The 26,990-nt window shown below is 38.3% G+C and overlaps 1 protein-coding gene across 1 annotated transcript; it reads right to left on the bottom strand.

Annotated features, from left to right (window-relative positions):
• Positions 1–26,990, bottom strand: LOC129244154 (UDP-glucosyltransferase 2-like). The gene is made up of 6 exons (XM_054881770.1): positions 26,847–26,990; positions 2,921–3,082; positions 2,754–2,850; positions 2,227–2,685; positions 1,668–2,146; positions 1–393 (listed from the first exon to the last, which is right to left on the bottom strand). Exons 1-6 carry the CDS (start codon positions 26,988–26,990, stop codon positions 1–3), a joined length of 1,734 nt encoding a protein of 577 aa, XP_054737745.1.

Here is a 26,990-nt window from a genome sequence, read left to right as displayed (position 1 = left end):
TTATTGCACTTTCTGTTTGATCTTTCCATCCTTGATTCTTCGTAAAACCCATCGCACTGACGCAAGCGCAACTCCGAGCGCTACAACTACAACAGCTACAGCCAGTGCGATAACATCCAGTAAATAAAATTGATACCATTTCAGATCCAAACCAGCAGCGCGCAAATGACGAGCGCCTTTGTGACGTATCACATAATCGATCCAGTAGAGTGCCGTCTCCCGTGGACCCATGGGACGATCGCGGAAAATTCGCGAGATCCGTTTGCTAGTGTCGCGATAGGTTGAGTTGTAGAGCAATTGTTGCAGTCCATTCTTCAAATCCTCACTTGTAAGTGTCTTGAAATCCAAAGTAATGGCATAGCCACCATGCTCAGCTTTCTTCAAATTTAGATACTATGTGGAGGGGAGAGAAAACACAGAGAAAGTTAAAAATATTGTATTGAAATATGCGCTCTCAAGTATTTAGAACTTTTTTACTGTATGTAAGGTGTGAGATGTTTTCGCTGTAAGTGTATTTTCATCAACGCCTGACAAACCGTTCGATATGGAATTAATTGTCAATGGGCTACAAAAGTATTCGTTCAATATTTGGACTGCCTATATCTGTAAACTATCATCGTACTAAGTTTATCAGACTGCTATGCTGCCTATGCACTCTTAATAAAAATAAACACTGACATTTAAAATATTCACAAAGAGCGAACTAATTCGTCGCCAGCTAGCCAGATCTTAGTGAGAACTAAATAGATTTGAACTATCGTTGGAATAAATAAGTACACTATAAGTCACTGGGGAAGTATTTGGCAAGGACGTCGTGCTTCTCAGTAAAATACGACGTTCGCTGGCATTATGATTAAGGTAATAAAATAAAAATTTCAAAAATTACTTTAATATATACGTGGACAGTCAAGCAGCAATAAAAGCAATAAGCTCATATTGTATTAAGTCCAAAAATGTTCGACGAAGCAGGGAGGCCATAGAAAGGCTAGCCGCAAACAGTAGGCTTCATATCTATTGAGTGCCTGGTCACAAAGGCATTATGGGGAACGAAATAGTAGATGAGATAGCAAAAAGTGCTGTTAGACTACCTTTTGAACAAGAGAAGGACATACCAAAACCGCTAAATACAATATACAATAAAATGGACGACTATAAGAAAAGGCGAGTGGAAGATAGATGGACTAATCTAACCACATTACGACTAACACGGACAAATGCTGGAAATGCAGAGAGGATGTTGAGGAAACTTTAGAACACCTTCTGTGCGTTTGTCCGGCATTATCAAAAACGCCTTTAAAATGCCTGGAAGCCCCATTGTTTGAGGATCTGGAGGACGTCTCAAAAGCGGATCTCCAAACGCCGCTAAAATTCGCCAAAAGCGCTAACATCCTACGTGATGTCTACTTTAGGTATTCATAGAGGTCGGGGTCCATTTGGTATCGCTAGGGATAAAAAATTCTATGCGTGGCTTGCTGCCAACCAGGCTAACCTAACCTAACCTCGTACTGGAGAGTGACGGCGATAATGTTCTTCCTTTTTGATTTTAAGGCTATTGTTCACAAAGAATTTATACCACTGGGTTACCGTTGTTGCACAATTGCATTAAAACCATCATTTTCGGCATAGTTAATGTTTTTGTTCTAAGTCCGATCCTATATTTAATTTACCTGATCAAAGAAAAATGGTATTCCTAGTATTGGCACAGCATGATACACGGCTTCTTGTGTGCCAAACAGCCCGCCGTGAGCGATGAAAACGCGCACATTAGGGTGTGCTAAGATATCATTTTGTGGCATCCATTTTTTTATCATAACATTTTTTGGTAAATTTGCAATGCTATCATTTTCGAATTTCCATAAGACGTGTTGTTTCAGTTGACGGAATACGTCAAGGAAAATTTGTAGCTTTTCTGGAGCCATATCCTTACTCTGAACTTGAGTGCCCAAACTGAAGTAAATTGCACCATTTTCTGCCTCATCCAAAAACTTCTGTAGATCAGTGGGAAGTGGCTTTGGTGGATAAATATGCATGCCACCGACATTGATCATGCTATCTATTGTGGGAGCGGCCGACGATAACGGTGTATAGTTATTTATTAATATAGCAGACAAATTCCTATCCATAGCCGATACACTTGGGAACTTTACTGGGAAAGAGGTGGAAATAAATATAATAAGTTGACTTCTTCATTTTATTCATGTTTGCGAAATATTTTCAGTTTCTTACTCGGTAGATGTCCAAAGTATTTCTTCACCAGCTCATCCATTTCTGGAAAGATTTTAAATTCTCGATAGAGGTCATAATGTAATGAATGATAGGTATTTTGTACACGTTCCCAGAAAGTCATATGCTCGGTAAATCCTAGTACACCAAGAGGCACATATGACCAAGGTGTGATAATGCCAAACATCTGACTCATATACGCTTGTTGGGCAAATGTTGCAGAGCTCATTACTGGTATATTGTAGATGTGGGCCAATGCTAGAAATGCTTCTTGTTGGAATTGTTCTACCAGTAACAAATCGTAGACACCTTCGGTTTGTTTGGCATTGATGATGTCTTGCACTTTGGGCTGTTTGAGCGCATGTTCCGTGTAAGTTAAGGAAATGATTTTCGTCATTTTCAATAAAAGTGATACATCATTTTTCATTTCAAAGACCGGATTTGCGCCAAATTTTTCCGCACCTGTAAGGAAAAAACATTAAAATTAGGAATATCTCATATACATATGTACACATAGCGTAACAACTCACTATGCTTCCAGTAATCGTATTCCGGTTCAATAAGTATCTCTGTGTAGTTGCTGTCCAATTTCTGAGGTTCTAATGTTAGTGCGGTTATCATGGTGACCTATTGATTATTTGGTAGAGAAATTAGTTTAATTTCATTGACTACAATTTAGATAAAATGAAAGTTCTACCTGATGGCCATGTTTAACCAACTCGCTAATCAGCGAACGATGCATCATGAAGTGACTTCTGGCTGGGAATGCGTACACAGCGAGTATTTTAGCACCACCAGTAGATGGTGTTTGAGCGACTAGAATAGCCAATGCTAATACAGTAAAAACGATTTTTGGAAGCTATTTGAAAGATAATACAAAATAAACTTTAATACATGTTGCGTAAAAATATGTTTAATTATATCTGCCTAGGTGTACTCTGATAATATTGATTAATTATTTTTTTTTGTATTTTACTTGTTGACATATTTACTGCAGTATTGAGTACCTTGTGTAGGACATTACCGTTTCAGTAGTAGTATATATCAAAACATAACCTCATCACGTATTAAAAAGGGGGAATTTTAGTCGCACTTTCATCTAACCAGCGTTTTATTAGTGATTTGCACTCAACCAAAAATCATGCATAAAAGCCTAAATAATCCTTGTACTACTGTCCTCCTGAGGTAACGGACCAATAGTATATAATATAAAATCGTTAAATCATTCTTAACCGACCACAAATTCCAAAACCCAAGTCAAAGGTGCATACTCCTCCGCATAGTTGTTTCGAGAACAAGGGGTACGTACCTTTTATTATAACATTTTATAAGCTCAACCAAATGTAATTTAAATACGAAACAATAGACTTCAGAATCTATGCAGGTATTGCCTGTTTTACGCAAAAATGAGAGACATCTCAACAGAAGAAAGTATATTCACTCAGTTACGCCGGAACATAAATTCTTGGGTGAAAAATTTCAATGCTAAAAACGACAAATGTGAAGTTCTGCATATTTTTTTGGTATATCGGAACCATAGCTGCCATCTCATGAAATTAACTAATGTGTAGGATATGTTCTTCTTCTTCTTAATTGGCGCTGTAACCGCTTACGCGATTTTGGCCGAGTTTAACAAAGCGCGCCAGTCATTTCTTTCTCGTGCTAACCGGCGCCAGTTGGACACACCAAGTGAAGCCAAGTCCTTCTCCACCTGATCTTTCCAACGCAGAGGAGGCCGCCCTCTTCCTCTGCTACCACCAGCTGGTACCGCATCGAATACTTTCAAAGCCGGAGCGTTTGTAACCATTCGGACGACATGACGCAGCCAACGTAGCCCCTGGATCTTTATTCGCTGCGCTATGTCTATGTCGTCGTAAAGCTCATACAGCTCATCGTTCCATCGTCTGCGATATTCGCCATTGCCAACGTGCAAAGGTCTAAAAATCTTACGCAGAATCTTTCTCTCGAACACTCCAAGCGTCGCTTCATCGGTTGTTGTCATCGTCCAAGCTTCTGCGCCATACGTTAGGACGGGCATGATGAGAGTCTTGTAGAGAGTTAGTTTTGTTCGTCGAGAGAGGACTTTACTACTCAATTGCCTACTTAGTCCAAAGTAGCACTTGTTGACAAGAAAGATTCTACGTAGGAAATCAAAGCTTACATTAGTATAGGTGTAAATGCTGGTTCCTAAATATACGAAGTCTTTTACAACCTCGAAATTATAACTGTCTACAGTGACGTGGGTGCCGATACGCGAGTGCGCCGACTGTTTGTTTGAAGACAGGCGGTACTTCGTTTTGTCCTCGTTCACCACCAGACCCATTCGCTTTGCCTCTTTATCCAGTTTGGAGAAGGCAGAACTAACAGCGCCGTTGTTAAGGCCGATGATGTCAATATCATCGGCATACGCCAGCAATTGTACGCTCTTATAAAAAATTGTGCCTGAGCGATTAAGTTCTGCGGATCGTACGATGCTCTCCAACATCAGGTTAAAGAAGTCACACGACAGCGAGTCACCCTGTCTGAAACCTCGTTTGGTATCAAACGGCTCGGAGAGGTCCTTCCCAATTCTGACGGCGCTGCTGGTGTTGAGCAACGTCATCTTACATAGCCGTATTAGTTTTGCGGGGATACCAAATTCAGACATCGCGGCATACAGGTAACTCCTTCCCGTACTGTCGAATGCAGCTTTGAAGTCGACGAAAAGATGGTGTGTGTCGATTCTCCTTTCATGGGTCTTTTCCAAGATTTGGCGTATTGAGAATATTTGGTCGATGGTAGACTTTCCAGGTCTGAAGCCACACTGATAAGGTCCAATCAGTTGGTTGACGGTGGGCCTCAGCCTTTCACACAATACGCTCGCTAGAACCTTATAGACGATATTTAGAAGACTAATCCCGGGTAATTGGCACAAATTGCAGGATCGCCCTTCTTATGGATTGGGCAGAGCACACTTAAATTCCAATCGGCAGGCATGCTTTCATCCGACCATATTTTGCATAGAAGCTGATGCATGCACCTTACCAGCTCCTCGCCGCCATGTTTGAATAGCTCAGCCGGCAGTCCGTCGGCGCCCGCGGCTTTGATGTTCTTTAGCCGCCTTATCGCTATTCTCACCTCGTCATGATCGGGTAACGGAACGACAATTCCGTCGTCAACGATTGGGGTATCGGGATCTTCACTTTCTCTGTGACATGCGCAGCTGTCACTGTTTAATAGGTTCGAGAAGTGTTCACTCCATAATTTAAGATTGCTTTGTACGTCAGTCACCAGATCGCCGTCTTTGTTCTTACAGGACAACGCCCCGGTCTTAAAACCTTCTGTAAGCCGCCGAACTTTCTGGTAGAATTTTCGGGCGTTGTTCCTATTGGCCAGCATCTCAAGCTCCTCGCACTCACGTATTTCGGCCTCTCGTTTCTTCTGTCGGATAATACGTCTCTCTTCCTTTTTCAGCTCTTTGTAGTGATCCCACATGGCTCGCGTTGCGCCCGATCGCAGCGTGGCTCTATAGGCAGCATTCTTTCTTTCTGCGGCAGCATGACATTCCTCGTCGTACCAATTGTTGTTTCGGGCTCGCCGGAATTCGATTTCTTCTTCGGCGGCGGTACGTAGAAAACGAGAAATGTTGCTCCATTGCTCGTGGATGCCGGTTTGTTGGGCAGTACTCTCTGAGAGCAGGAGTGAGAGTCGAGTGGCGAATCTTCTGGCTGTCTGTTGTGATTGCAGCTTTTCGATGTCGAACATTCTTTGCGTAGGTAGATGCACGTTTTTTGCTGCACAGAGGCGTGTGCGCAGTTTGGCTGCAACAAGGTAGTGATCCGAGTCAATGTTGGGTCCTCGGATCGTACGTACATCTAATACACTAGAAGCGTGTCTTCCATCTATCACAACATGATCGATCTGGTTTCGTGTTTTTCGATCAGAAGACAGCCAGGTGGCTTGGTGAATCTTCTTATTCTGGAATCTGTTGCTGCAGACTACCATGTTTCGGGCCCCGGCGAAGTCGATCAGCCTCTGTCCGTTACCGGATGTTTCGTTGTGCAGGCTGAATTTTCCGACTGTGGGACCAAAAATTCCCTCCTTGCCCTCCCTGGCGTTGAAGTCGCCAAGCACGATTTTTCTGTCGTGGCGGGGGCAGCGCTCATAGGAACGTTCCAGGCGCTCATAGAAAGAATCTTTGGTCGCATCGTCCTTCTCTTCCGTCGGGGTGTGGGCGCAAATTAGCGATATGTTAAAAAAACGGGCTTTGATGCGGATTGTTGCGAGACGCTCGTCCACCGGAGTGAATAGGATATGTTACGACTCTCAATAATGTTGGGCCTTGGCATAAACTTTGGCAAGTTTATACCCTAGTTAGTAAGCAGAACAAACAATTTTCTTGCAAACACTTTTAGAACAGTATCCCGATGTAAACGCACTTACAAGATGTAGCCCAAAATTAACAAGACTGGCGTGATAAAAATGTTTTTGATGGCGCCATCGTTTTAATGAGTTAGTGCGTTGGGAGTTACATCCCTAGCTGACTTCCAGTGAAAGCTTGGTGACATTCGGTTAAGTGGAAGCGAAGTTATTGCGTTTAAGCGTCAGTATGTTTGTGTCATCGGTACAAAAATGAGTTTCGAACAAAGAGCTAATATCAAATTTTGTTTTCAAATCGGTAAAACCTTTACCTTGTATATCTCGTGTCAGAGTTTATGAGTGGTTCACACGTTTCAGGGATGGTTGTGAGGACATAAATGACAATGAACATACGTGCCGTCCCAAATCAGTAATCACCGAAATCTCCATGAAAATTATTCGTAACTTTATCAAAAATTAACCGAAATTGTCGTTGAAATTCATGGAATCGGAGTTGAATGTCTCCAAAACATCGATTTATCGTATTTTAATTGATCATTTGGGCTTACGAAAAGTCTGTGCACGTTTCATTCCGCACAAGATAACTGAGAACCAAAAATTGCTCAGAATTCAACATTCGAAACGTGGTGTTTCCAACATCAACCTAAACCTAAGCGTCAAAGTGCCGAATGGAAGGCCCCAGACGAACCACCTCCCAGGAAATCGCGTTTAGAAAAGTCGAACATCAAGTCGACGCTCATTTGATTTTACGATTCCAAGGTAATTGTGCACAAGTAGCTCGTACCAACGGGTCAAACCGTCAATGCAATTTTCTATCTTGGCGTTTTTAAGCGTTTGTTGCAACGCATTCGCATTATTGCATGATAATGTACCATCTCATCGATCCACTCTTGTGATTGATTTTTTGACTAGAAATCACATTTTAACCAGCAATCATTCACCGTATTCGCCTGATATGGCTCCCTGTGACTTTACCTATTCGGAAAATTGCATTTGGCCATGAAAGGAAAACGTTTTGCGTGCAAAGAGGCATCCAAAAGGCTTGCAGCGACATCCTGAAAGACATTCCGGTCAATGACCTGAAACTCTCTTTCGAAAAGCTTTTAGATCGCGCAAAACAGTGTATAGAGGCCAGAGGGGACTATTTTGAATAAATAAACTTGAAGGCCCTGTCGTTTCTATTTGTATTAAGTATTTTCAGCTCTGCGTCGTTGAATCTATAACTGCAAAAACGTAGACATTTCAGTACAACCAATTTATCCTAGAGTCAACACCGAAGGCACAAGACTATGGAAAACCTCTTTAATAAATAACGACTTGCATGTCCTTTGTAAAAACACGACGAATAATGATATTTTTAAACAAAACTACCATAAACCAATCAACTTGTTTAATTATATATCCGTCGTGACAGATGGCTTCAAAATTGTCTACAGCCATTGGCTCACTCACAACTGGTAGATAGCTACTTTTCTATAGCTCCATTTTTTCAGCAGAGACATCAGCAGTTCTGAAAGCAACTCAGCACGCAACAAACAATCAGAGACAAATTCGTAATATACAGGGTTGGCCATTGACCCATTGAGTAACCCTATAACTTTTTACTGTAATTTGAGATCTAAGGTTTACGTCAACAAGCCAAAGACACTAGGCGCACTTAAGGCCAATATCCGACGGGAAATAGCCGCCATATCGGCCGAGACGCTGGCCAAAACTATGGAAAACGCCGAAAAACGGGCACATTACGCTATACGAGCTAAGGGCGACCACTTGCGCGATATCATATTCAAAAAGTGATGTAAACGAATCTCCTTGAACTAAATTAAATGTTTTTCACAATGAAACACAAAAAAATGTTTCTTTTTCCATATTTTTTTAATAATCACATGGGTCAGTTTAATATGGCCAACCCTGTATACGGATAGTTTATATGTTTGTCAAGCTATAAAAAATATCTACAATGACGATTAAGAGTTTTCCAAATTAGAGACAAACTACTCGTAATTAGACATACAAACAAGTTAAAAGTCCTATGGATTCCCAGTCACAAAGGCAATAAAGACAGTGAGCACGTCGATGCTGAAGCTAAAAAAAAATATTCCCTGCATCCTCTACTATTGGCCTGCTTACACTAATAAACAATCACGTTAAAAAATTAGTGGGCCACATTGCACTCCTCGTGTGCTCTATTAATCCCTATCTGCAGTAAATCCTTTGTTCCGGCTTCCCTTACAAAACATTAAATTACCACGCTCACACATCTAAGGCTGTGACTGAGGCACGCACGGCGCTTCCTTGGAATGGCCGCTGTTGTTTGTCGTCTCTGTAGCGGTCGAGTTTCTACCCGACATATCTTTGACTTCTGTCCATCTAATAACAAATATTGCACAAACAAATACTGTAGGCCCTAGTTGCTAGTGTGCTAGAAAGTCAGACTTCTATTGTACATTTTGCCTCATTAATAATAATAATAGTAACAATAAATTTCTTTCGTTCGATTATTCTTCTTTAAGTCTGCCCCAAAAGAAGTAGTTCTCGTCGATTCGACGACTGTCACATCTTTAGAATCAACTTCAGTTTGGTGTAGGCTGGAATTGCGATAAACTTTTACGTACGGTTATGTACTGTTAAATGGCTTGGTGCGTGCCTACTATTCGGAAGAGCACAGGTTCGAATCTGCGGGCATGAAACATCAATTGAAAGAAAAAGTTGTTTCTAATAGCGATCGCCCTTCGGCAGACAATGACAAACCTCCGAGTGTATTTCTGCCAGTGTATCACCTCCATTTGTGGAACAACAACAAGACACAGGACTACTAAAATGAGGAGGAGCTCGGCCAAACACCCAATGAAAAGTGTAAGCATCAAATATAGAGCTCCAAAAAGTTCCCGGAACAACGCCCTTAGTCAACTGCTTTGAGTTCTGTTTTTGTTTTTTTTTATTGTAAACATTTGAACAAATTACGCCGTCTTGAGTAAATGCGAAAACTTAAAAACGTTGGAAAACCCTCAAAATGTTGGAAAACTGTTTCGGTAATGATACTCTAAAGAAAACAGCCATTCACGAGTGGCATGAATGCTTCAAAAGAGATCGTGAGTCCATCGAGGATGACGAGCGTAGTCGCTGGCAAGTCGTCGACATCGAAAGCTGATGAAATCATCAATAAAGTGAAAGAAAAGTTGATCAATAGCCACTATCGGTGAGTTGGAAGAGGTTTTAAGCATTGTGAGGGATCCATACAGGATATTGTAGTTAATGGTTTAAGTTTGCGCCGTATTGCTAAAGGGTTGACCCGGAAGGATTTGCATTTCTTACAGAAAAGGGACCGCGTTGATATCGCCAAATACATGATTTTCAAGGCTGAATCCGACCCAGCATTCATCAATCGTGGATGGATAGCGTCGAATGAACCAAGACACTACGTTGCTTACAGTCAAAAAAGAAAGCGAGGTTAACGGTTTTTATGGATATACGGAATAGGACACCACGAATTTTTGCCAGAATGGCGAACAAGTAATAAGGACTATTATTTGGGCATTATGAGATGTTAATGTGAAGCAATTCGTAAAAAAAATTGTGGGAAAAAACTCGTGATTTTTGAACCATGATAGCACACCGTCTTACAGTGCCATCATTATCTATGAATTTTTGACCAAACAAGAAACTAATACCATCCATCGAATTCACTTGATATGACTCACTGTGATTTTTTCTATATGATCGAGTATGGAAATCTCTATTGAAAACGTGTTTTAACAGCCGCAGATTCCTATTACTAAAAAAGAGCTCCAGAAATGTTTCGAAAGCTAGATAAAACGCGCTGGCATAAATGCGTTGCAGTTTATGGGGAATTTTTTTAAGGCGACAATATCACTTTTGGGGAGCGCACTTGTATTTTGAATTTCTGAATATCCGGGAACTTTTTGATCAAGGCTGTATAAATATGTAAGTATAAGTTCTTTATGTACCAAGAAAGTGTAATTCTAGTTCGATTATCAAATGTAATAAAACAATATTAGTTCACTTTTACAACACTTCGTCGAATCGACAATCATTCATACTAACGTACGGAAAATATGGTTGGTACTCTAGTTCGATTAGCCACACTTCTCAAAACTTTAATAAAGTTTATTTATACCATTTAAAAACAAAACTTCTTTCTAGGCCTTTAAAATAGGCAGAGCTAGCCGACATCACTTCATCCCCTTTGATGACTCTAGTGAACGATCGCACTGCCATATAAAAGGGGTATATCTCGTGCTCATTTCCTATCCTTTTTTAGGCTTAGTGGCATCCTTTAGTTTTTTTAGAGATGCAGCGCATTATTGCTCAACAACATGGTTTTGGAATTCCAAAAAATAGTAGCCGTTATTCTTACAGCCAATTTTGACTCCTTTAACTTACAAGGCGGAGCCGAACCACATGGATGTCTGATTCGATGCCGATTTCTTGGGTTGAACAAATGTTACTTCTCTAGTAAGAGTTTGGTTCATAAAGACATTTCCTTTCTCGCGCAACTTTGATGAACTCTTGACCCGCTATTAATGTGCTGACCTTGACATACTAAAATGTTATTGAAGTACGTTCAAAATGGTACATAGATGATAGATACTCCAACTATTTCGACGATTTGCCTCATTTTCAAACGTTCGTTTTCCAGAATAAGTTTTTCGTTTTTCCTACGATGTTTGAGGACGCTGATCATACTAAATTCCCTCACTGTTTTGCCTGAACAGACTACGCCACAAAAAATCCTTGCTTTCCAGAATAAAGGTCTCCACAAATAGATGATATATCTTCCGTAATTTTTTTTGCGTAGAGAAGAAGTTAATTAGGCAACGAGAAGGATTTTTTAAAGTATAAAATGCAATTATTTTGGCATAACGAATAAATGTATAAATTTGTTTTTTTTATCTTATTTTATTATCTAACATTTTTTTAATAATTATTGTTTTTTGAATTCTCCACCTAATTACTATTATCAATAAAGTTTTCTTAATTAATTCATAACTTCGAACCAATCGTGAAAGCTGATTCATGAATACTTTGTTGCACTTGAGTTGTCTGCATCAGCGCGTGCTATCAAACATTGATTATCTTAATTTAGACCTTTCTTCTTAGTATTTTAAGACGCCTTCTTGCTGGTTTGAAAGTATACTAGTTCGACAATAGTGCGGATCCATTTAGTGTTATAGTGAAAATCAAATAGGATAGTAAAAATCAACCCCTGGAATATTATCGGGCTTGCGAATTCATTATCTCAGGTATGAAATATGGTATCAATGATATCAAACAGATGGCAGAATTTATTGAAGTTAGTAGTCCAGCCCATGTGTATACCTAAATTTATTCTGGTGCTTTGCAAGGCTTCAGTCCGCGTCTCTCCAATCGCGTTAGGTTGACTCAGGATAGCAATTGTTGACTTAAAGAGAACTTTGACTTAGATCGATTAGAGTCTAACTTTGTTTTTAGGCTTAAAAGTTGCACGTGCTTGCCGATATGCAAAGATGGTAAATATCCTGCTAGCTGAGGTTCCCAACTTATTTTTGAAACTGGTCGACCTCAATCCGTCGATAAAGTAAACAATTCGTATTTTATTTGATTAAAACGAAGGCAAAAATGAAACGAGGTAACAATTTCTTGAATAAAAGTTCATTGTTTAATGAATATGAACAAAATTTAATTTGAATTATAGTATATATATGCGTATATACAGTCGCTTATACCTTATTTGATGCAGATACGGTTTTTTGTCAAATGCTCTATATTTCCTAATATTTTACCAAAATGGTAGAACAGAGACATCTTATTTATTTTACTTAATCTCATTTCTCAACATAAAATACAAAAAACTTTTCACTCGCTTCAATGTAATACAAAAAAAGAAGAAAAAAAGAATACAAGAACATACAGACAATTCACGCCACAGCTTAAATGATGCAACTTAAAAGAGAACAACTATTTATTTCTAATTTCTAACATTTGAAGATATTTAGTACTTTGTTGTTATCAATTACAGCTTGAAGTGTACGCGAAATAGAGCAAGCCAATTTTTTGTGTATTCTGGACTAATTTGGTGCCACTCCTCAAGTAACACCCTTTTAAGATCGGATTTGCTAAGGATGCCATATTTTCTTATACTCGTATTTGTCTTCAAAAGCGACCATAAAATTTCGATGGCGCTAACATCCGGTGATTGCGCAGGAGTTTCAACAATGTGGAGACATTTATATATTAACCATATTTATATTATTTGTGACTTGTGCTTAAGGTCGTTCGTTATCTTGATAAAAACGAAAGTCATTTTCAATTTGTATTTTTCCAGCGCTTTGAACTAAATTTTCTCTTGCAGAAGTTTTAAATAAGTATAGTTTTTCATTGTTTCTTTGATAAAGATCAAATTTCCAGCTCCATTTGATGACGTGCATGCCAAAACCATGAAGTTGCCTCCGCCATACTTTATAGCAGCTGACAAATTTTCAGTTCGGAGCTCCGTGTTCGCTTCGTGCCATATAAAAAATCTGCCATCTGGTCCAAATAAATTTATTTTTACCTCATCTGCAGCAAGTACGGTCCTCCAAAACGGTGAAGTCTTATTTAGATGGTTACGCGCAAATTGCAATCTCTTGCTTCTATTTCTTGCACTTAAGAAACGTTACGGGCTATTCTACCACTTAAATTTGCCTACCTCAGTACTCTTCGAACAGTTTCTGGATGGCAGGTCTTGCCTAAATTCTTTGTTTTGGGCCATTTCAGTTAGCTTTTCAGCGCTTGTTGCTGCATTTTTCTACACTCGTCGCATTAGCCACTGACACTCATTCTCCGTGAAAATTGGATTTGGAGCCTGTCCGTTATTTACCACACGATTTTTATGCATAAGGCATTCAATAATGAGCTGAACTTTTGACGAACTTAAATGTACAATTTGACTTATTTTACGAGGCGACGTTTCGTTTTTGAAATGCTCCTAAACTAGATCACACTGCTGAAGGACGCTCTCGCATAATAAACATTAAATTGAATTTATTTAAGCCTGCTGCGGAAATAGCTGTATTTTTAACTGCATCGTGTAGGCTGTGGAGTGAATTCCCCAGCACTTCTTGTTGTTTTTACGTTGAGAGATGTACTAAAGCCAACTAAATGAGATGTCTGCTTATTCCGTTTCTGCACTGTCGTAAAATATTCGGCAATATATAAAACTTCACAAAAATATCGTATCTACATCATATGGCGCTTACACCCTTTTCTGGGTATTTAGCCTCTAACGGAGTCGATAAATACATTTTCTTGCAATCCTTAAATGCATCCCGTCAATATTGTCAATATTGGTTTTCATCATCAAATTTGGTGAACTTATCGGGCTAGCAAGTTTAGTGACTTGAGACTGGCATAGATTACTGATTGTCAGCCTGAGCCTCATTTGATTATCAATTGCTTTCGTCGATGCTCGGTTAGGGCACACACTATTTAATTTTTAACGAAAACGTAGAAAAATCGCTCGGTGATTAGTTTGGCTCAAAGGACGAACAATTTTTGGCAAAACCTTCACGAATTGCTTGAGAGTATTATATATATATCCAGTACACTTCGGTTTCATAGGTCTAAATATAACTGGTGGTTGAAGTTTTATCCATTCACTTTATTTTAATCCACTTTATTTAATCCATTATGAAATGAGTTTTATGATTTTTCTATCGGTTTTGTGTCACCTTTTGAGCTCAAATCAAGGAAATCAGGATTGTCATTGCCTGCCGAGGATAACCAGTAACCTTGTCTATTATTTGATGTTTCATGTCCGGGGCTTCGAACCCCAGGAAGTACCGAATGGTTTAGGGCTGGCTGCCGTAGCTGGGACTTTTTTTTAATTAATTTGAAATAAAAAAAAAAATGTATATTGAAATTTCAATTTGATATTTAATTTCACATAATCAGTACAAACTTGCCAACAAATGTTTCCATGATAATTTTAAAATTTTTAGCGACAGAGAACAAACGAAAAAAAAATGATTTTATATCGACACTTCCTTTACTTTTTGTAAATTAAATTTGAGTACGAGTATATCCCATTTCAATTACCATTCTTATTTCCTACGATTAAAATAATTACTAATTTATTAATTTCACTTTTAATTTCATTGGCAGGACTTAGTTAAGTACAAGGCCACCGCACTCTTTAGAATAAGTTCTTCTACTAAAATCATAAGTTAATTTTCTTTCAATTAGGTCTAGCTTTTATTGAAAAATCTTGAGAATAATTTTTTATGCTTCTAATGATAGTATCCAATTGGTAGTAAAACGATTACAAAGAGAGTTGCCAACCGTCGTTGATACCGAAATTTCATTTCATATTTGCTTAGAAGTTCAATAATTGGCGCTTACACTCTTTTTGAGTGTTTGGCCGAGCTCTTCCTCCTATTTGTGGTGTGTATGTTGTTGTTGTTCCACACATGAGGGGACCTACAGTTTTAAGCCGACTCCAAACAGCAGATATATTTTTATGAGCAGCTTTCTCATGGCAGAAATACACTCGGAGGTTTGCCATCGCTTGCACTTCCTCGTTATTTTGGTGTTTCACCGAGGTTCAAACCTACGTTCTCCGAATAGTAGTCACACCCCAACAGAATCGGCTGCGGCGGCCGCAGTAATGTTCTTTGCGACTCTTCTGCTGAAAGTCTGCTTGAGTCAGCTTCTTTACAGCTTCAATGGATACTTCGGCATGGAATGGATGTTTTTTTCGATCTTAATTCTTATGAAACAATTGCCGATTTTACAGGACATATCGTATGTACATACGCAATTTTGAAGACAATAAATGATAAAATGTAATGAGATTATAAATTGAAAAGATGAACATAGGAGAGTAATATTTATTAGATAATTATTGTAGTGGCTAGAATAAATTCCAAATCATATCTAAAAAACTGCCATCTATATGAGAGTTCTGACTTGACTTAACCCGGTGCATAAATCCAAAAGGTGTGAAGTTGGAAAATTGATAACCCATAAATTGGGCAGACTCTTTACCTCCAGCAAATGATAATGAGGGATACGGCCAATTCTAAAAGGAACCTGTGGACAAAAGAAAACTTGAAAGCAAATGCTTTTAGTTGGCGTTACTAACAAATTGTAATGCAATGTAATGAGGCTTTACCACCAGTTTTAACCGCCTGATCTGCATATTGGTTTCCTTAGATTCAAACATGTCCAGGTGCACATATAATCTTTACTGACTTTCTGTGTTAACAGAGAATGTCACGAGTTTTCGAAATTATATTTGATATGTGGGAGCTGTTTAAAAGTGCTCCGATCAGCTTAGGAAATAGGAGAGCGAAGATCGCATGACGCAAGAACCGGTGGGGAGGGCAGTTGATTTCACACTGGAGTGTTTTACTTGCATTGTCTCGGTGGTGAACACATGACTTCGGTGGTGATGTACTTCGATGTTTCCTAAAGCTTTTGCGGGGATCGCATATTTTCATCCATCAATGATATTCCCATCCATTTTTAACGTGGAAATTTGACCTAATCCTAAAGCATTTTAAACATTTTCTGGGATCGTCTCTCGGTAAACGCTTAATATTCTCAAAATAAATTTTCGATGACATAGACAATGACATACTTTTCGAAAACCCAAAAAACAACGCATTTTCAATTAATTTTGTTGGTCTCTAATCTGTGAAATTTTGTGAGACGTATTCTAAACATTCAATCTTCGTTTACTGTCTTGTTGTTTTTGCTTCACTGCTACTATCCTTTCAAGGTGCCTTCAGTGTTACTAAATTTCCATATAATCGCATATTCTGGAATATTAATATAAAAATATTAATGATTAATAATTTGAAAATTTTTGTACGTCATATATATCAAATTATTCTCATATAAAGGCAACACTGCTTCAACCATATAAAAAAAAATAAATAAATAATTGGCGCGTACACTTCTGTTAGGTGTTTGGCCGAGCTCCTCCTCCTATTTGTTGATGTTGTTCCGCAAATGGAGGGACCTACAGTTTCCAGCCGACTCCGAACGGCAGATATTTTTATGAGGAGCTTTTTCATAGCAGAAATACACTCGGAGGTTTGCCATTGCCTGCCGAGCGGCGACCGCTATTAGAAAAATGTTTTTATTAATTTTGCTTTCACCGAGATTCGAACCAACGACCTCTCTGTGAATTCCGAATGATAATCACGCACAAACCCGTTCGGCTACGGCGGCCGCCAACCATATAATCTAAATAAAAAGCGTGTTGCTTAATACCGATAAGACGCACTCATGTGGACAAATGTATATTTCTTTTAACCAAATATAACATTTACATAGGTATGTGTGTACTTATTAACGATATTTGATATGCTAATTGGGTAAAGGGTAGTCCGAAATCTACTAGTGTACTACGAGGTCTTTGGCTTTGTGTGATTGTGGCTTTGTGTTTGGATACTATTTACAATTATATCCCACAAACGATTTTGTTTAATGCCTTTATAAGTGAAAAAGTATATATTTTGTTAGATGTAAAATGTACCGAATTTTCTTCTTGTTGACTTCCATTGTTAACTTCCTGTAACTCACAATTGAATGAAAACAAAAAAATTAACCCAGCAAAATAATGTTTTAGTGTGAAATGTCACCTTGACAACGAGCATAAACTTTAAATTGTTTGACCGATATTCACGAGGTATCGATCACTACAGCCATCTACCGAGAAAATAATGTACATATTTTGGCCGTTAAGCCATCATTAATTCAAGGGGACAAACATGCATATTGGTGCGTGCCGTAACTGTATATTGGTCAAATAATGTGACTTGTTGGCCGATACACACTTGCCCGATACACAGGTGGCTAAAATAGACATACGACTAATTCAAGGAGGAACAGCACATGTCGAGCGATGCATAGCTAAGAAGAGTCAATGAAGGATATGTCAGTGGGTAAATATATTAGAGTGTCTCCCCATGTCAATGATTTCAAGGCCAAGGGATTAGTGAAGTCTTCCACATTACGACGTAAAATTCCAGCCCAATCATAGAACAAGCTTTGGACACAAAGTTATCAATATGTTTCGAGAACATCAGTCTTTAATATCCTCTCGGCGACTAAGTTTATTCTTTAGTTGCAAATTCTTAATGCAGAATGTAAGCGATCATAGTAATACATTGATGTGATTTGCTTAGACATTCATTGAAGTGAATTGTATTGCGTTGCGCTATTGAAGAGGATACGAGTTTTCAAAACACGGGGCATACCCTGCCTGATCCGTGTGTGCGAATATTCAGTTCTGACGTTGCTTGCACAACATTTGTTGAAAGAGCAAATCATCACATGATTGCGAATAAAGTAAAAATTTTTCATTCGTCGCATTATAACATCATAAACAGTTTCATGGCTCATTATCCGAAACAGCGCCGTTATAGTTTAAACAATTATAAAGCTAAAGGGATTATACATTTGATTCAATTCTAAACACTTAATGTTTAATCAAGTGCTCGTGAAGATAATTGAACTCCCTTTTCAAGCAGAGAGTGAGCATATACAAAACATAGTCAACAAAATTAAAAAAAAACACAATATTACTTAAAAGATAGCAAACGAAGAAATGTTGATCACCACCATTTGTCGTGTTTGTGTTTTTTTTGCTTTTGATTATTTATTTTATGTCTCAAATTAAGTCAAAAATCATACAGGTATAGTATCCATGAGAAGAGAAAATACAAAATTACTCCTTTCCGAATTACTATCAAAGAATGCTCACGGGTATTCTCAAAGGCCACTGCAGATTGTGTAGTCTTCTGCGCAGTATTCGCATATGGTCCACTAAATCCTGTTGTTTCTGTAACCCAGTACACGCTCTTTTTCTAATGTATGTACGTGAAACAGCATATATGAAAAAATATTCAAGTCTAATGACAACAACACACAAATTTGTTTTGACTGATAAGAACACTGTTTATGGCAGATAAGAACACCAGACAAATTTTTTTTTGTATACCGAATATGATATGTGCATATATTTATATGCATATTAATAATAATCACTCTACACCTGGATCCATTCGGACGACCTGACACAGCCAACGTAGCCGCTGGATCTTTGTTCGCTGTTCTATGTCTATGTCGTTGTAAAGCTCATACTGCTCCTTGTTCCATCGCCTGCGATATTCGCCGTTGCCAACGTGCAAAGGTCCAAAAATCTTCTGCAGAATCTTTCGCTTAAACACTCCAAGCGACGCTTTATCGGATATTGCCATCGTCCACGCTTCTGCGCCATACGTTAGGATGGTCATGATGAGAGCCTCTTAGAGTGTTAGGTTTGTTCGTCGAGAAAGGGCTTTACTACTTAATTGTTTGCTTAGTCCAAAGAAGCTATGTTGGCAAGAGAGATTCTATATTGGATTTCAGGGCAATGTTGTTTATTTATTTTCAGCAAATCTAGAAATAATATACGTTATTTTTTACAGACTACAAAAACAAACACTCAGCTATAATAATGTGCATGTATATGTGTATATATAGCCCTTGCGTGAGTATTGATGTTGTTCCACAAATAATTCATACTTATCTATATAATTCAAAATATGCGCCGAAGGTGCAAAAGCTTCAGCTGAAGAAGCGTGCAGCAAGCAAGCCGACATCAACACTGGCACGACAGAGACAGGTGAAGAAACGACCGAAAGTGAATTCACTATAGACAACTCGCTGCTACCTCACGAAAATGAGGGAATCGGTGACTTTAACAGCGAGTTCGACTCGTTGATACAAGCATCGTGCCCAAACAACTAGGTAAACTAATTTGAAAGTTTACTTAGAAGATGGAAAATTAAAAGCCAATGAATTTCAAATTTTATTAAATTCTTACAATGTTTCATGTATTGGAGCATAGAAGGCATGCGCCGTTCTAGGCCACTCCAGAAAGATTAAATCATCACTCCCCAGCAATTACACCACTGATGGTAACAAAGATAAAACAGAGCGAAAGAATACTTGTCGTATTTCGTAAAGACTTCAAATTTATTAAAGTCCGTTTTGCATCGTACAAAACAATCGGGTCAATTTAGCGATCTGAGAGCGAAACGAAGAAAATTCTTTTGAATGCGTTCAAGTTTTTCAATATGGCCTCCATAAAAAGGCGGTATCTGCCAACTTAGATCATACAAGCCAAGTAAGTAATAACCTTAGCGTGTATGGATCAGTAAGGTCTGAACCGAAACGTAGGAAAAAGGTAAGTGCAGAATATGACTTAGAAATTATAGAATTTAAATTACTCAGTAATAGGATTTTTGAATCAAATATTACGCACAGATCCGAATTTTCATATAGAGTAGTGAGAAGTGATTCCTTAATTAAATATTCCTTAGATTTTCAAAACGATATTTCAAAATATTTCCTAAAATTTTGGTGAAGGAGATTTTTTATCACACCCTGACGTGACGTGCGAGATTTGGTCGAGAGGTGAGTGCAGCATGCACGAATCGGAAAGACTTGAAATTGGCTTAAAGCTTTTTATCTGCATATAATATCGGCCGCCGTACCCGAATAGCGTAACTACCATTCGGAAGGGCACATGTTTGAAGTCCCAGGGCACGTAACACCAATTAATAGAAAAGGTTTTTTCTAATAGTGGTCGCCACTTGGCAGAGAATAAATGTATTTCTGCCTTAAAAAAAGATGATTTGTCGCTCGGAGTGGGCTTAAAACTGTAGAAGATCTAGCGAAAGAATGCGAAGAAACATTAATAAATTCAAACCACTTTGATTTCGTATATAGTTTGGAAATAGGCATGCAATTAACAACATCATTTTTATTGCCATTCAAGGTTGGCAAGATGTGATGGATAATAAGCTAAGAAAAACCATAATTTTCCGCAAACGGAGAGCTTTTAATACCCTAAATTCCATTGCAAACATCATCGATAGTTAGCGAGAAATTTGAATGTAGATTGCATTTATAACATAGCAAATGATAGAGTTTCTTTAAAACTCTTATTAATTAATACTACTACAGGCATCTATTACAAGAGTCAATGGCATCATCACGTAAACTGCCGGTAAGAATTAAGTGAGACTCGGTGTTGTCTCAAAGTCCCCAGTCTAGTGTTGGTCATGAAACAGTTCAACTTTCTGCAGGGAAGTGAGCCGCTTAAATATATGTATGTGCACAAATAAATTTGGAAATTGACGTAATAGTAAACGCAAAACGTGTTTCAAGGATTTGTGGATTTTTGCAAGCCATTCCGTGATTATTGACTTTTATGTCATTCATTGCATATGTGCGTTTTTATCAACGATGATTTGCAAAAATCCAGTACTACAATTACCCACCTGTGAGTGGGGTGTAAGGGTGGGTCTATCGGTAATTTCTTTTTGAACCACATGTAATTTTGACATGAAGTTTCGAATGAAATTTGTGAAGAATATTTAAGAAGTTCGCATAGCAATTTACACCACAGGCTGTTCTCGTGTTCGTCTGGCCCGCTCCATCAATTTTATTGCTGCTCTTTAATATAAATCCGAGACTACTAGCCGACAGATATTAGCTACACTAGCATGAGAAACATTCTGCAAAGAGATCTTGTCTCACGCAAATGGCCAGACGCTTGCAAGTCACTTCTCTGTTCGGGTTTTGGTTTTGCTCACAAATCATATTGTCAGATAAGAGGCACATTTCCTCCTCTCCTGCTATTTCAACAAATAGAATTGGCGTATTTGGGATTTAGAGCATCTGAGCTTGCGACTAGTGGAGTGGTTTTTGGAGCAGCGGTTTTAACTTTTTTTCAGTTTTTCTTCAACTGGAAATGGCAATAACGTTACAGTCAATGGTGTGCGTGGCAGAGATGTGCCACTCAGTTTATTTTGGCTACATATTGAAAAAGTATATTAGGGGATCTGGTTTCCGTAAAATCGCGCTAAGTGCCGCGTATGTCGTCCAAAAATCGATATATGATGACAATTGCCCTCACACTCCCTTATACCTTAAACTTACATCCAAAATTGGACTGACAGGATGGGCGGGAGGAAGCAGCCATATGAATGAATCTTTATTCCATAACTAATCCTTCAAATAAAGAAAACATCTTTGGAAAATATTAACGGGCTTGCCAATAATAGGTGTTATGTGTTAAACAGTAGAAATGATTAACGATTTTTATGGCCGGAACTGGATGATATTGATCTGGTTCAACGTTTATTTTCAACAAGACGGCGCTTCATGCCACACAAGCAACGAAACCATTGATATTTTACGGGAAAATATCCGGATCGTGTTATCTCTCAAAGAGGTGATCACAATTGGCCACCGAGATCTTGTGATTTAACACCTTGTGACTTTTTTCTTTGGGGCCACGTGAGAGAGAAGGTCTACGCCAACAGCCCAGGATCGATTCAAGACCTCAAAGATAGAATTCGTGAAGCTAACGAGAACATAGGGCAGCCACTTTGCAGTTCGGTTATGGAAAATTCATGAAAAGGATATTGTCCAATAAGCGTGGACGTGGTGGTAATTTGCTTGATGCTATTTTCCACTATTAACGACATACCTTCCTCTTTATAATGAAATAAACATCCGATCATTTATATTAAAAAATAGCATTTCTCTTTGAATATCAAAATAACACCTCTTATTGGAAAACCCTTTATATAATATTTACCTGCGTTTTTATAGCAATTTTAAAAATATATCATTTCAAACTTCACCTTTTATATGTGAATACGTGTAGATAATAGATGATTTGCGTGCAACAATTATTTCAGCATGGCGTTGCCACCTGTTATGTTTAAAAACAAATTAAATTATTAAAAAATAGATAAAAGTATTACAACTTAGTATTACAGACAAACATTTTTAAGAAATATACATATATTCACAAAACAATTTTTTACAGTGTTGCCACCTGAGTTTTATTGCGAAACTAGCAACTCGTCACAAATTTCAGTTGAATATTAAGGTATATGGATGGTGTGTAAATAAGATATAATAGAGTAAATAAAGCGTTTTTCAGTAAGAGCGCTTCAACTTTTGAACTTTTTTGAATAAAACACAAACGGTTTGACTTTTTTAACTAGTTTTTTTTTTTTATTATCGAGTTTGAACATATGCATTTAAGTATGAAATTCGATTTCTTTTGCATGACCACCGCGTGCACGTTTTACGAAGTCCAATCGTTGAACCCAATTTTCGACCACTCTTTTGCATAAATCGGCCAAAATTCCAGCAATTTCGTGTTCAATATTGGCTCTGAGCTCACAAATCGTCGCCGGCTTGTTACTGTAGACCAATGACTTCACATAACCCCAAAACGGGACGGCTTGTTAAATGGACCGTAAAATGGCCGTAATGCTCTTAAAGTAGCAGCAACAGAACGATTATTTTCATAAAAAATTTGCACGATTTGCAATCGTTGCTCAAGTGTGTAGCGTTCCATGATGAAATGTATACTAATGAAGTTTACAAATTACAAGCGAAAAATAAAAAATTTGCGTCGTTCGCCCTCCCTATCGGAAAAAAGTTGAAGCGCACCTATTGAATAACCGTATACATACATTTTAGGAGGTGTTGCCATCTATTTGTTTTTGTAGATAAAGAAATTTATTTAAAAAAATATATTGATTATAAAAAAGTGTACAAAAGTAGATTAATATCAGGCTTTAACTCAATAATATTTTTATAGAGCGTTGCCGTCTTATTTAAAACAAATGTATTTAGTATAAGGGTATCAAATAAATAAAAATTTAGTATAAAATAAATGGTGCTTAAAAGAATAAACATAGCTTTAATTAAAATTCGTTGTGATAGCGTTGCCACCTTACTCCTAAGGCGTAAATGGTAAATAATAGTACAGCTGAAATAAGTATTACATGCCAGTATGGCGTAGATTACCACTGAGAACATTTTAATTTTGCAAAAATTAGTCAGCCAATATTGAGTTTGAATAACTGTTTTGTTAAATAAAAAAAAATTGTATATAATATAATTTTGGGTGATTTAAATCTTTATTTTGAATTTTACGCGCTCCGTTTTGACTGTTTGTACATGGTAGGTAGGTAGGGTGGTTGTCGTAAGACACACTTAGACCTTCGGCAGGTCCATTGTGATACCACTGGAGCTTATCCTTACTCTACGTGTTCCTTTTCAAACCATCCGGTTGCTTGAATAAACGAGCAGAGCTTCGTTAGTTTTAGATGGGCTATATCCGCTACATCGGTTAGAAATGCTGTATCGAGAGTGCGCAGCCTTCTCATAGCTAAGCTTTCACACTCACATAAAATGACTGTTTCCTCTTCTTCTGTATTAAGACAGCTTCTACAGAAATCGAAGTACGGGAGTCCTAACCTTCTAGCGTGGCTGTCTATTAAACAATGACCAGTTAATACCCCTATAATTTTTCTTATAGATTCTCTGTTGAATCTTAGCAAGATCTTCGATCGACCGCTGTTCCAGTTCGGCCATGTCTGTCTGCTTAGTTCGCATGTTGTGAGGTTTTGCCAGATTGTATTTACCTTTTTGATGGTTTCCTTGTGTATAAGTAATTTACAAGTGGCTATGGGCATGGGTATCAGCGCCTTATCCGGTTCGAGATCGAGCGTTGTACCGGTTCTTGCAAGTTCATCCGCCTTACAATTTCCTGCGATATTCCTGTGGCCTGGTAAACAGATAAGGTGCACCTTGTAGCACTTAGATACGTCATCTAGTAGTTTAAAACATTCTAGAACTGTTTTTGACGAGTGCGTTTTTGATCCCAGCGCTTTTATTGCTGCTTGACTGTCCGAGTAAATGAAGACTTCATTTGTGGATAATACTCTCGTTTTTATTTCTTTAAGTCCCTCTTTTATGGCAGTGACTTCCGCCTGAAATATATTGCAATGATCAGGTAAGCGAAATGATTGGCATACTCGAGTCTGTCTAGATGTTTAAGTCATTTATCTTAACAATGTGCCCGTTATCCCATTCCTCTTTGGAAGGAAATACTGTGGCAAAGGATTTATTAGAATGGATGTACTTGGTCCTACAGAAATCCGTTGTGCTGGGAATGCAGGGGAATTGTTCTAAAATTGAGGAGTGTCTTCTTTGGTACGTTCTGAGTAGGCCGATTTCTCTTAGTCTGAGAGTTGCTTTGGCAGCTGTTTGCTTACCGTACTGCTCTATTGGTAAAATGTTAAGCATAATATTTAGTGCATCTGTGGGTGTGGTTCTGAGGGCCCCGCAGATGCAAAGACTGGCCATTCTTTGTACGTTTGTACATACACTACAGCTTTCGAGTTCACAATTGCCACATGTGATTGACATCGGACGCCATTTGCAAAAATTATAAGTCTTCCGATGGACTTATTAATTGTGGTCCTCCTTGTATAAATAAGGAAACATATTCTTATGCGATTTGCGGTACGGTATCGATGAAAAGGTTATACATATGTCAGATTGTTAGATTAAGTTAGCCAGGTTGCTTGTCTAAGACAAGATACTTGGTGGCCCTAAGGCCCATTTTGATACCTGCATTTGATTTCCTTACCCTAACTGAGTTGCTTAAACCACTTAGATATTTAAATTACGTACATTCGACTAAAAAAAACTCCTAATAAAATTAGAAATTGCTTGCCTTTCACTTTCAGAAACTTAACATTGTTTAGTATTAAAAGCAATTGGGGTATCATAAGGGTATCGTAAGTTTTCTGATATATCACGTATATAACGTCTAAAACTATACTGAGTGGCTTCGCAAAGTACCACACAACTCAAATTAGGAATTTTCACACCGTCAAAAAATAGTAGGTCAATGCTTTGAGTCCTCTAAACATTCATTTAACCGTCAAAAACTGTAGAAAATATGGATAATCCGACACTGGTAACAACCAGTGAGTCTCCTCACTAAATATTTAATTTTACAAGCAAATTGGAGTTGAATGAATTCGTCATCAACCTCTCCCTGTATGCAGACGCAATATTAAATTTTATTTATATACCCACAGACGAACCTAGTAAGCAACTATAGCAAGTGGCGAATAGATAAAGGAACATAAATACACATATCTTGGCAGCGGGGGAATAGAGCTGCTTAAAACTGCATTTGTTTGTAAAGTAGTGACTTATACCAGTTTTATTAGGTATAACCATACTCGCTAGCCACGAATCTTACGATAATCTGTTGTTGTTTTCACTTGCACGTTTTTCGGCAAACTTCACACGTAATTATTTGTTGCATACGCTCAGGCGCAAAATGAAAAATAATATCTCGGATGTTGACTTGCACATAACTAATGAAAATCTATACGATTTTATTGAAGCCCAAATGGCGCGAAAAGATCGTTCAAGTCTTGATGTGATTTTTCTGAGATATCCTCGAAGTAAGCATAGCGTTGAGAGATAATTTATAACTTAAATGGAATATCGCCGACTACTAGTTTATTTAGATATAAAGCATACACTCGGAGGCTGGGCCATTGTCTGCCAAAGGGCGATGGCTATTAGAAAAAACGTTTATGTATTATTTGATGTTCATGCACAAAGATTCGAACCTGTGCATTGTCGAATGGTAGGCATTTACCAACCCATTCGGCTACGGCGGCTGCTGGCTGTGTATGTTGAAACTGAAATTTGAAAGCTCGAGCCAAGAAGCACCGAGAGATTTGGTAACTCCTTAAACCCTCAGGCTAAACGGCTCATTGGAATTAAAGCTCTGGAAAACGAAAGGGTAGATAGTCAATGAAGGAATGAGAGAAGTATTAGAAGGAAAAAGATAAGATAGAATAGAGGAATAGAGGTAGTTAGACCTTTAAGATTCTTTAAAAAATCGGAAGACCTCCGAACCTAAAATGTGTCGCCTTGCTCTAGCAAATGCGGGACACTCACAGAGAAAATACTCAGTGACATCCGCCTCCTCTAAGCAAGACAAACAAATCGGGTCCTCAATGATTTCAATGATGGTCATATGTTCACCCCATAGATTGTGTCCTGCAATAATACCGACCGTCAACCGAACGTCTTTTCTTCCAAGTTTTAGAAGACAATTTTCTCTTCAGGCTTATCACAAAATACTCTGCAGCGTTCCAGACCGGACAATCGCTCTTAATGTAAATTGCATACATAATCGCTACACTACTTCTTGATTTCTGCAGAACTGATTCCGATTATTGGCTCTGGTCTCTGTGGGGGAACCGTAGATCTACAGTTGACTAATTCATCAGCAATATCATTCCCTTGAACCCCGCAGTGTCCTGGAAGCAACATTAGTACGAGCTTATTCTGTCTTGCAACAGAATTAGGCTTTCACTTACATTCTTGAACAATTTTGAGATTTCCTTTGCGTTCTCCAGAGTCTTTAGTGCAGCCTTACTGTCACTAAAGACTCCAGTCTGTTTCCCGCTCCATATCTGCCCAGTTATCCATTCTGCTACTTTCAGAATGGCAAAAATATCCAT

The sequence above is a fragment of the Anastrepha obliqua genome, chromosome 4 (assembly GCF_027943255.1).
Source record: "Anastrepha obliqua isolate idAnaObli1 chromosome 4, idAnaObli1_1.0, whole genome shotgun sequence".
NCBI classification, from domain to species: domain Eukaryota; kingdom Metazoa; phylum Arthropoda; class Insecta; order Diptera; family Tephritidae; genus Anastrepha; species Anastrepha obliqua.
Note: the sequence above shows the minus strand (reverse complement) of the source record. Positions and strands in the feature narration are given on the sequence as shown.